Source organism: Alexandromys fortis, unplaced genomic scaffold (assembly GCF_014885135.2).
Source record: "Alexandromys fortis isolate MF-2015 unplaced genomic scaffold, M_Fortis_MF-2015_v1.1 scaffold_50, whole genome shotgun sequence".
NCBI lineage: Eukaryota > Metazoa > Chordata > Mammalia > Rodentia > Cricetidae > Alexandromys > Alexandromys fortis.
In genome coordinates this window covers 4,092,807-4,105,222 of record NW_026067932.1, presented here as the reverse complement: position 1 = coordinate 4,105,222, position 12,416 = coordinate 4,092,807, and the positions used below count along the sequence as shown (strand labels likewise).

The 12,416-nt window shown below is 45.6% G+C and overlaps 1 protein-coding gene across 1 annotated transcript in view; it reads right to left on the bottom strand.

Moving 5' to 3' along the window:
- The window catches only part of Cfap54 (cilia and flagella associated protein 54), a 251,916-nt gene that overhangs the window by 175,256 nt on the left and 64,244 nt on the right, over window positions 1-12,416 (bottom strand). The window contains exons 21-24 of the mRNA XM_050145787.1: window positions 11,479-11,571; window positions 11,074-11,259; window positions 3,463-3,599; window positions 717-864 (exon numbers count right to left, since the gene is read on the bottom strand). Coding sequence (XP_050001744.1) covers window positions 717-864; window positions 3,463-3,599; window positions 11,074-11,259; window positions 11,479-11,571 — 564 coding nt within the window. The remainder of the gene's footprint in view (window positions 1-716; window positions 865-3,462; window positions 3,600-11,073; window positions 11,260-11,478; window positions 11,572-12,416) is intronic.

Below are 12,416 nucleotides of genomic sequence, written 5' to 3'. Positions count from 1 at the left end.
AAAAAAAAAAAAAAAAAAAAAAAAAAAAAAAAAACAGAAAAAGAAAAAGAAAGTAGACATCTGAAGCTCCCATAACTAGCAAGGATGGTCAGGAGAGATGCACTAGCTGGAATGAGGAACTAATGTAAGATCACACTACCAAAGTCAGGACACTATGGGTTGCAGACCCTAAGAGTCCATTGCTAGGAGGGCCATTAAATCCCTGCCTCTGTGTAAGCATGCAATTTTATAATTCAAAAGAACATGGCAAGTTAATATACACCAGCATAAAAGCATCTCTAAGGGGGGGAGAAAGCATTTTTAAGAAGGCAGGCGGATGAACAGTAATTGAGATCCCATTCTGTAAATAATAATATGCTAATCCCCGTATCTTCTTCAAAAGCAGAGAAACCACACAGAAATGAAACCATTATGTTCTTGGAGGTGGCGGTGGGGCAACAGGTGTTTCACTGTCCACACTGTACAGATTTGAGTTCTGAAATCTATACTGGTCTTGTACACAGAGGGAAAAAGGTAGATCGAGAAGGAACGATGAGCCGAGGGTTGTGAGACCTGCATGCAATGTAAAACAGTGCAACATGTTCAGGCTCCATTCTCTTGGCCCCTCCACTAGAAGGACTCGATCCCAATGGAACCTGAACCTGCCCTTGAGGCACGAAGAAGCAAACGCAAACACAGCGGAACCCACATCCTTCCAGTTCCTGTCATTTACTCACTTGTTGGGCAGGGAAAATCTCATTGCCTTTAATATTATCACAGAAAAGGTTTTCTTCTTTAATCTTAATGTCGCTTATCACGAAGATATTTCTAAGGAAAAGGTATAAGAGGATCGAGGAGGTTTCTGCCAGAATATTCGAATGCAATCTGCGGAAGAAGGAAATGGTGTTAACTGTGCTGCTGTACAGACACTGACCTAGCTATTCGACCTCTTTGGGCTCGCTGATTCTCAGCATCCACCCTGTGACCCTGACAGCGGTGGCAGCACACAGAACAGCTGTTCTCAGGTGTCTGCTTAAATGAAAGCCAAAAGTGAGTTCACAGCTAAGAAAGAGAAGCAGCTGAGGTGGCAAATTTTCCTAGTTCTTATAAATAGGAAGTACTGTTCTATCAACATTATTGGAATTACAGTAAGTCGGGTTGAAGAACGGGCCCTGAAGTCCAGCTGATGAACTTTGTGATGATAGGAGCGTTCAAAGCAAATTCAGCTGTAAAGAATGTGTCTTAGCGGCTCTGGTTATCTCTGATTGCCTTCTCTAGACTGCAGGCCACGGTGCCAAAGATCAGCGGAGCTTGACCTCTGTTTGTCCTCCTTTGTTCCCATTCCCTAGGTGGTGACAAGCCCTCAGACTCAAGCTTCAGGTCCATCTGCCTGAATCTCCTGACCCCATAGAGGAGGAGAGAGCCCGACGTCATTAATTCACACCTGAAGAGGCTCCCACCACATTGAGAGCTGCACTCCATTTCCAGGAGGGTTGTAGTTCTCCTGCTCCACCCTGCAATGCACATCACACATTTCATGCAACTCACATTGCACTTTTCTGTGCAATGCGCACTTCACTTTTTTGTGCATTGCACACCACACATTTTTGTGTGCAATGTACACCACACTTTTGTGCAATGCACACCTCACTTTTTTGTGCAAAGTTTTGCTGGCCTCACAATGACCCTCAGCACCGTGACGCATGAGGTCACGCCTATCACTTTCTGGCTCTGTTGCACTCCCTGCTCGCCTCAGAATCCAGGAAGTCTCTTCAATCCTGAGGTTCACAGAACCTTAGTCTCTGCCACCTCTTCTGTCATCATGTGACCCGTAGGGACACTGCTGTTCAATTTTCTTAGTTTTTCATGACACCAGTTTATGTCTTCGCTTATTTCTTTCTTCAATCACCTTTTCAAACAGCGAAAGCCTACCATGCATGACGCTCTCCAAGGCCCTGGGATACAAACACGACTCAAGCTGACCCTTAGCCATAGGGGGCTGAGCTTCAACACAAAGCTCTGCATCAGCTATGATGTCACTTCAGCTCTTCCTGGGAGCCGCTCTGTGCACATGGCCCCATGGAACGTTCTGCCAGCTTTGAGCTCTATACCCCCTTGAGTCCCCATTTCCAATATTCCTCAGGTCTGTCACAAAACCATTTCTGGTTTGGGGTGCCATATAAGTTGCTCTCTTGAATTCACTGGTGACCTCCAAATTGCCAACTTTAAATGTCTCCTGGTTTCTATCCTGCTCAACCTTTCTACAGAATTTTATTGAGCCTGACCTGGCATTTGCACGTGACTCCCACTTCCCCTGGCAGAGTGTCACCCTGCTTCCTCATCTCCTGGACAGCGCCCTTCGATAGCCTTTCTCTAGTCCATCTCTTACATTCGCCTCTTTCATGTGAGCAATGCCATTGCTCAATCCCAGGATTGTCTCTTTTCTGCTGAAGTTCAACTACCATTCCCTGGAAGACAAGGCTCCTCTTCAAGATCTCAGCAGTGACCTCCACGGACAGTTTCCAAATTGCCACCTCTGGCTTTGACTGTCTCCTGAATGTCAGCACTGAACAAGACATCTCCTATCATCTCCTCACCTACAAAAATATCCTGCTGGGAAAGCTAAATCAAGCGATCCCCCACCCCACTTCCTGCACACACACACACCCCATTTCCCTTAGTAAACGCCACAGACTTTGCAGCCCCTCAACACTAGAAAGTCCGGTCACTATCTGCCCCCTCCTCTACCCTGCAATTCACACAAAACCTACCTTCCTCGTTCTCCCACAGCAGTCACGACCCTAGCATGGGCAAATGGTAAGTCTATAGTTGTCTGACGGAAATGGGATTAAGCTTTCAGTTTACATAAGCCTTACCAACGCCTTACTTTGCCTATCATTTATATTTTTATGCTCATTATCTATGAGGGGTGAAGGGTTATAATTAATACGCAGGTAAGAGGTTGGTTTTTTTTTTTTTTTTTTTCAGTTTGCAGACACAGCCTGAACTAACAGCCTGAAATGCTCCGTTTGGGGATTGCCTTGAAGTCCTGTTCCTTTAAGGAAAAACAGCAGAAGAGTCAACAGATAGTCAGCTGATTTCTATGGCTTCTGCCGGCATGCTGGCAGCTGCTGAGAGTCTAATCCTGGGAGCCCATTTGAAGCAAAGGAAAAAAAAAAAAAAAACTTCATAATCACAGTCCAGGCGTCAAGCCCTCACCTTAACCCAGCCACTCCCTACTTGGTTTCAAAAGTCCCAGTGAGTGTTCATGTTTTCTGCTCTGGCTGCTACCACTTGACATTTTTACTCCAAAACATTAACCATCACTGTTTTCCTGACTCAAGTAAAGACAGATCTAACAAGGACTGAAGGCCTTGGAACACACGCGCTGTATGATTCTCGTTAGACAGACGTTCACATGGGCTATCTTGATGTGAAGACGAAAGAAGGAAAGACAGGGCTTTAAGCGATGTGTCTCATTACCTCCTCTGTGTTATCGTCATGATGTTGCTGAGAGAGATCACCGACTGTTCATCCCGAAGCGGAGAAGCAACAAAATAATCCCAAACCGGCGAGAAGACCTTCTTGGCCAACTCGTAGTTTCCGATCTGATAGGCGACCTGTGACACAGAACACATTGTCCCCGGGGGTCTTTTCACTTGGAACGTGTACACTGCAAACCCAGTTCGGACCCCTCCCGCCACACACTAATCCCACATCCGCTGTTCTGATCCACGGTGCCACAGTGAGGGGACGGGGTGGCCGTGGAGGAGGCAGATGCATTTTGAAATCTCCTTTATTTCTAAATTGCATGGAAATTTGAAACTCTGTAAGGATGTTTCAAATCCTCACAAGCAAAACAAAGATCACATCGGAGCCAAATTAATTTCATTTCCATCCATCTCAGCAGTACGCCCCATTTATTATAGGTTCCGTTATAATGAACAATCTGCTCCAAGAGAAACAATCAGATTTCCCAACCTGATACATGAAATATATTTCATTCTGTCCTGGTTCTGACTGACACTTCCCGAGCTTTTGTGCAACTAAGAGTTGGCAGCTGAAGAGGGTAAAGATAAAAAGAGATGCTTTTGAAGAGTCCGTATCTCTTAAGTTTAACAGATCCAGTGCTGAGGAAAATGATTTCACTGGTGAAGCTTAGAAGCTCAGTCGGAAAAGAAAAGAAATTACTGACTGACCTTCTTTTGATGGAATGCATTTACGGGGATTTCTAAAAATTCTTCTATTTTAAATACATACCTAACTTGACCCTTCACCAAATGACTTTCACGCTGCTTCAAATGATAAGGAATAAATAAATTCATTGAATTAAGCACAGAAAGGATGTGTTGCTAGTACATTATCCACTCATGGGAAAAGCTTGCAGGGCCAGAACCTCTCTTGTCTGTCAAATGATTCCTCCTGACTCACCAAGCAGTAAGCTTTCCAGAAAGTTCCTACCCTGGGCTCATTGCTGGCCATGCAGGCGCCAGTCAGCTTAGGAATGCCCCCACCCCATGTGACTGGACCCAAGCTGAAAGCATAAACTGCACACGGTACAGCGAAGCTATAAAGATCACAACTGTTGTGTGTGCATGCAGGGGGTCTTAATACAGAGTGCATATTTTATAAGGAGGGAGTGCGAGGCTTGAGTTGAAGCCCGAAGCCGGGATACAGTTCCAGCTGGTCTAGTTTAGACAGTGCGTGAGAGGATCAAAGTGTGGGAAACGGTCAGGGAGCACTGAAGAAAGACGGGTGACGAATGAGCAGTGGGAGAAAAACAGGCGACGTGAGGAAAAGTTAATATAGGACGCGGGTCCGGTCAGGCTTGGAAACCAGACTGAACCTTCTAGATGCAAGGTACAACCCTAAACCCTGGGGCCTATGCAACTGACTGCCCTGTATAGCCCATCCGCACCCAGTGACGGCTCCGCACACCCCGTCCGCACCCCAACTGCTCCGCACAGCCCGTCTGCACCCCCTGACTACATTGTACTGCCTGTCCGCACCCCAACTGCTCCACACAGCCTGTCCGCACCACCTGACTACACTGTACACCCCATCTGCACCCACTGACGGCTCCGCACACCCAACTGCTCCGCACAGCCCGTCTGCACCCCCTGACTGCACTGTACCGCCTGACCGCACCCTTTGGGGAGGTGAGGAAGTTGGGGCGCGGAGAGCTGAGGTCTGCACAGAGCCTGTAGAAGCAGCAGAGTCCTAGAGTCGGTGCTGTAAGTCACTATATGGGGCACATCTGATCAATCAAAGGGCTGCAGCGACAGTCCCTAAAGGCCGTGATTCTAAGATGATCCAAGGACAAAAAGACAATATGTGAGGGTTGGCAGTCCCACAACTGAGTTTCCAGTTTAAAATCAGCTCCAGTTGCCTAATGGATAAGGTGTTGGCCTTATATAATGTTATTGGCTCAACTAGTGAATACTAGATATGCTAATTAAAAATGAAAAATAAGGTTTATGAACTCATGAAGCACCATAGACTTTTTAACTGGAAGTGCCATGACGTCTGCATATTCAGCAATAATTAACCTAACAGCCCTGGAAGACAGATTTTCGGGGGGGGGGGGTTAAAATGAGAGAGAGCATACTAAAAGACCAACTACGTAGTGGACATGTTAGACACCTTCTCCCTGATCAATAAGCCACGTTCAGCTTCCAGAACTGCACACCCCAGGCTTGTTCTCTGCTTCAAAGAACTACCTTTCCTTCCCGATACCATCTCCAGCCCCTCCTCCTTCCCACTCTTTCTACGTTGGATACCTAAGGTTCACTGACTAGTCCGGCTTCCCTTATCTGTCCATATTTTCTTAGTGATAGTCATGAGGCTGGAACCATCACAAGCTATTCTCAAACCTTTCTCAAGCCCACACCTCTCACCCAAACCCCGAGTCTCAGTTCCCCCTGCTTCCAAGAATACACCACATAGCCTCATACCCAATCCAAATAATGTCAAGTCTGTCCTTCCGGTTGGATGATTGACCTTAGAGTCAACATTTCTTTTCCCACCCCATCATTTCTGTTAAGAATTCCCATTAGCCCCTTCTTCAGAACTGACCCAGGACCCAACCGCTTCTCAGCACAGTGATTCCTGTCAGCACAGGTAAGACCCTGTGCCCTCTCACTGGAACTCAGCAGTGGAGACTGCTTCATCCCTGCCTTCCTTGTCTGTTCCCGACTTAACCAGACGAGCCTTGAAAACAGAAGCCACATTGTGACCCAGCGTAAATCAAGGCTATTATTCAGTAGCTGCCCATTTTAGGCAAAGAAAAAGCCTGAGACTGGCCCATATCTTTCGTGTCTGACCACTCCCGTTGCTCTCCTTGGTTCCCTATGCTCCAGCCACATAAGCTGACCTGCTGTTTATCAGACAGAGAGTATCTTAGGATTTCTACTGCTGTGCAGAGACACCATGACCATGGCAACTCTCACAAAGGAAAACATTTCACTGGGGCTGGCTTACCGTTCACCATGGCAGGAAGCAGGGCAGCACACAGGCAGACGTGATGCTGGAGAAGGAGCTGAGAGTTCTCCATACAGACTGGCAGGCATCAGGAAGAGAGAGTGACACTGGGCCTGGCTTGAGCTCCTGAAACCTGCAAGCCCAGTGATGCACTTCCTTCAACTAGGCCACACCTACTCCAACAGGACCACACCTCCTAAGTGTCCCTCCCTCGGGGCCTATGGGAGTCATTTTCATTCTAACCACCATGGACTGGGAGGACACCTGCTCCAGCTCCAGCTGTCCCTTCTTCAGGTTTCCTTCAGGTCTCTCCTCAAACCACGCTCTCCCTGCCATCTTGCTGAACACTGTCATTACCTCTCATCTCCACCCCCCCTTACTCTAGGTACCTGCTCCCTAGCTCTCACCTCAGTCTGGATATTTATAGTCTACCCATTTCCTTTGCCTAGCTCTTGCCATTATGTTTGGTTCTGTTGTCAAAAACCAGAGGTCTCGCCGTATCAGCCCTGAACCATCAGAGTCACCCAGAACTAGTGAGAAATGCCAATTTCTTGCTCCTATCAGGTCCCAGTGCATCGTGAATTCTGAGGGTAGATTCCAGCCCCCTGTGAAACCAGCACACTAACTCACACGCCCCCCCCCCAGAACACTCGGGTTTTAGAATCCCTCACCTTGAGTACCTGGGACAGACTATGTACCCAGAAATGCTCTGTTCACTAAATTTAAGAATCAGCCTTTCCACTGTTGCTAAGACAGAAAGGCAACCCACTGACTGGGAGAAGATCTTCACTAACCCCGCAACTGACAAAGGTCTGATCTCCAAAATATATAAAGAACTCAAGAAACTAGACCGTAAAAGGCTAATCAACCCAATTATAAAATGGGGCACTGAGTTGAACAGAGATCTCTCAACAGAAGAAGTTCAAATAGCCAAAAGACACTTAAGGTCATACTCAACTTCCTTAGCGATTAGGGAAATGCAAATCAAGACAACTTTAAGATACCATCTTTGCTGGAGAGGTTGTGGAGAAAGGGGTACACTCATCCATTGCTGGTGGGAATGCAAACTTGTGCAACCACTCTGGAAAGCAGTGTGGAGGTTTCTCAGGAAATTCGGGATCAACCTACCCATGGACCCAGCAATACCACTCTTGGGAATATACCCAAGAGAGGCCTTATCACACAACAAAAGTATATGCTCTACTATGTTTATAGCAGCATTGTTTGTAATAGCCAGAACCTGTAAACAACCTAGATGCCCTTCAATTGAAGAATGGATGAAGAAAGTATGGAATATATACATATTAGAGTACTACTCAGCAGTAAAAACAAGGACTTCTTGAAGTTTGCAGGCAAATGGATGGAAATAGAAAACACCATCCTGAGGAAGGTAAGCCAGACCCAAAAAGAGGAACATGGGATGTACTCACTCATATTTGGTTTCTAGCCATAAATAAAGGACATTGAGCCTATAATTCGGGTTCTTAGAGAAGCTAAATAAGAAGGAGAACCCAAAGAAAATCATATAGGCTTCCTCCTGAATATTAACCTTCATCAGGCGATGAAAGGAGACAGAGACAGAAACCCACAATGGAGCACCAGACTGAAATCTCAAGGTCCAAATCAGGAGCAGAAGGAGAGAGAGCACAAGCAAGGAACTCAGGACCGCGAGGGGTGCACCCATACACTGAGACAAGGGGGATGTTCTATCGGGAACTCACCAAGGCCAGCTGGCCTGGGTCTGAAAAAGCCCGGGTTAAAACCGGTCTCGCTGAACATAGTGGACAATGAGGACTACTGAGACCTCAAGAACAATGGCAATGGGTTTTTGATCCTACCGTACCTATTGGTTTCATGGGAGCCTAGGCAGTTTCGTGGATGCTCACCTTACTAGACCTGGATGGAGGTGGGTGGTCCTTGGACTTCCCACAGGGCAGGGAACCCTGATTGCTCTTTGGGCTGATGAGGGAGGGGGACTTGACTGGGGGAGGGGGAGGGAAAGGGGAGGCGACGGTGGGGAAGAGACAGAAATCCAAACAGACTAAATTACTAGTGTTCTACATTAGTGGAAGACCTGTTAAATATTTGCCTGACTTTATGAATGTTTACAGACTAATGTGGAACAAAAGTACAACCTAAAAAGGTAAAAGTAAAAGTAAAACCCCCTTGGGCCACGATAACCAGGGGCTTTTGGGGAAGTAGCTCATCTTTGACTACATAATACTTATGAGAATGCATTTTAATGAACAGGTTGTCCTGAAACTCAGAGCTAACCAGTGTTATGAAAACCAGATTGTACTTTTAAAAAGTAAAAAAAGGGGGGGGTTATGTTAACCTAGAATATATAAAAACTTTATCTTCAAATCTAAGAATGAAGGAGGTTTAATGAGCAATGTCTGCTTAAGCCACCTGGCATTATGGGAGAATGCCCGTCAACCATCTCGAGTGACCCGGAGAAATGCAAATTCAGTGTCAATAAAGAGACACAGGTCATCGCTCCATGGCGCTCCTCATTATCCCAGCGGTACAGCCCTGACTTCGTTTTATTAACTTTCAATGAAAGTTCTGCCAAATGGAACCCAAGAGTCAAAACACTCCCGGGAGAAAAATTAGGTCTTGATGAAATATTCAGTGCCTCACAATAATGCCATGGCTGCAAATTAGAGAATATATTAAGTTTTAAAGAAATCAGAATACCAGAAAACCCTGAGCCAGTGTGACATGCTACACCAATGCGAGACAAATTTTAGCAATTCTCTCAATTTAATTTTCTCTGAAAAATATGATCATATAAAGTGCCAGTGAGAACTAAGCCTATAATGCTAATCAACTATTAAGAGAAAAATAGCACAGCACAATAGAAATACGATAAAATTTAGAAAGTCGTCCACTCTACAGCCAACAATAGGCTTAAAATTAGATACTCCAGGCCTGGTGCCCTGTTCATGGGTGACACCTTCTTCAGTCAGACAACAGCTGTGTCAGCGAGAAGGTGAATCATGGTCTACTTACGGCTAATAATAAGAATATTTCTTCCGTGTGTACTGTGAGAAAATGTTGTCGTTAAACATTTGACATATGTCACTCCATTGACATTCCTCAGACCTATGGACATCCTGTTGCTGCCCATCCTTCACACACGAAGCTCCTTGCTCAGTACCACGCGGCTACTGGGCGGGGCATGAATCTGAACTTGGGTCTACCTGATTCCACTGACCTGCAAAGTTCCTTTCTATGAATTAGTCCTGAAAAGTAGCCATGGGCACCGTTAAGAGATTTGCATGCAGTAATGTGTATTTTAGCTTTTTTACAGTAACAACAGCCTGAAGAGTATCTGAATATCCAGCATAAGGAATTACTAAGAGACCTACAACATGCCCACAAGGCTCAGTACAGTGTTAGAGAAAAGAAGCCATGAATTCTATAGGGTGGGGGGAGTAGAGGACGGGCTAGAAAGAAAGAAAGAGAATGGGGATTACATAGTTATCTTTTAATTTTTTGAAAGAATAATAATTTAATATATATGGATCATTAAAGAGTACTTCATAGAAAATTTTCTAATTATATAGTAAATGAAAATATCAGCTGGGTATGGAGGCACACACCTTTAATCCCAGCACTCAGGAGGCAGAGGCGGGTGGACCTCTGAGTTCAAGGCCAGGCTAGTCTACAGAGCAAGTTCCAGGATAACCAGGGCTACACAGAGAAACCTTGTCTTGAAAAGTCAAAAATAGGGGAAAAAAAAAAAAAAAAAAAAAGAAAGAAAGAAAGAAAGAAAGAAAGAAAGAAAGAAAGAAAGGAAGGAAGAAAGGAAGGAAGGAAGAAAGGAAGAAAGAAAGAGAAAAAGAGGAAGGGAGAAAAACTATCATGTAAAATAGTACGTATGGTTAAAAATAATATATAGAATTCATACATATATGTGTATATATTACATACATATACAATCGCATGTATAGATAGATGATGGATAGATGGATGGATGGATAGATAGATAGATAGATAGATAGATAGATAGATAGATAGACAGACAGACAGACAGATACATGAGGCGTCTCTGGATGTGGGCTTCTTTCTCATCCTGGTGCTACTGACATTTTTTTTGTATTGGACTTTTTCCCAGTGTTTGTGACTGAGCCCACAGAGTGCGCACGCTGGGCTAGTATTCTGTTACTCCTGAGTGACATCCCCAGCATGTGCTGCAGGAGGCTGTCCTGTCACACCGGATGCTGCTTATCAGCATCCCTAGCCTCTACTCACAAGACGCCAGCAGCATTGCTAGGCTGTGACAAACAAAAATGTCACCAGGCACTGACAACACTGCCCCAGGGTAAGACCTGCTACTCCGGGTAGTAACAGATAACATTTATTCGTATGCATTGCTGTATTGCCCAAAACGTTTAAAATTACATTTGTACTCCCGGGGGCAATGTTCTATGAGAAAGCAAACTCACTAATAGGGGAAGCAACAATTTGCTTTTTCTGAAGTAAGCTGCCATCGTGGAAAATACGTATCACAGGCACTGTGGAAGGTCTACTGTGGTTGTTTTCCATCAGATATCAGTTAGCAAGTGCTTACGAAAAAAGAACAGAGAGAGTGGCAGCCATCTTTTCTACCTGTGTCAAGTACATCCGAGCAGTGACAGCAGAAAGCGGTGGGTAGATGAGGATTGGTTTGGTTGTCTCGCCAACAGCATCACCGATAAGTTTCCCACTGGAAGAATAAGCAGCGATCGCAAATACATATCTTTCATTCGTTTCTAAACCTCTAACTTCAAAGGTGCTCCTGCCGTCAGCCGGGATCTGTGATCAGAAAACACCTCAACTTTTACTCAGAGAATTAAGGCGGTGCGACTATTAAATCATAATTGGATAAAGCTTCTCCTTCACTGTTGGATCTTAGTTGTGACTCGGGTTGGAATTAGTGTCAATCCACTGTGGTAATGACTTCATGGGGGAGCACATGCTCCGTTGTCATTAAGGAGGCTTCGGTAAAGTCTCCTGGAGGAGAGCACGACCTACCGCTTCTCCAGAGTTTGGGAGATGGTTGTTGTTGAGTCTTACTTTCCCATAGCTTCCTTCTGCTTTGCAACCCAGTATGCAGTACCAGGACACCTGGCGGGGAGAGAGACAGCGTCAGCTGCGGTCTAACAGGGCTTCATCTCCTCGGTGTGGATGGAGCAGAACCAATGACCGTCCAACAACAAAAGTAGCTAGGCATCTGATAGACTGAATCCATAGGTTTGCACGCCCTCTTTAAAAGCTCAGTGACAAATGTAGGGTTTGCTTACCTGGGACAATCACGTCTAAAAGATTACTCATAATCTCTCTCTCTCTCTCTCTCTCTCTCTCTCTCTCTCTCTCTCTCCTCATCGTCTCTCCTCTCTCTCTCTCTCTCTCTCTCTCTCCTCACTGTCTCTCCTCTCTCTATCTCTCCCTCGTCTCTATGTCTCTTTCTCCTCTCCTCTTTCTCTTTCTCTCCTCTCTCTCTCTGAGGCAGATGTGAGTGTGTGTATGGACGTTAGAGGACAAACACGATTTGTCTATCCCTATCCCTGACTTCTTCCTTATCTGAGATAGGATTCTTGGTTTTTTCCCTGTAAGAACAACAGGCTCACTAGCCCGTGAGCCTTCCGAGAATCTCCTGTCTTATCCTCCCTGCTCCATATAGGAGCGTGGCTATGACACCCTTGTGCTGTGTACCTGGCTTTTATGTTGGTTCTGGGAGTTTGAACCCACATCCTTAGGCTTGCGTGGTAAGCACTTTTCCCCACTGAGCCATTATTGCCCTGACCCTCATTATTGCTCCTCTAATTGCTCTTAGTGGGGCAGGCCTTTGTGCTCAGCAGCACATGCTTTCCTTTATAGCGGCACACACTCACTCCACACAGCGATGGGTTTCAGGAAGACATTTCCAGACAAGTACAACAGAGCTTTGACCATGTTCGCTCTTTCCCCCT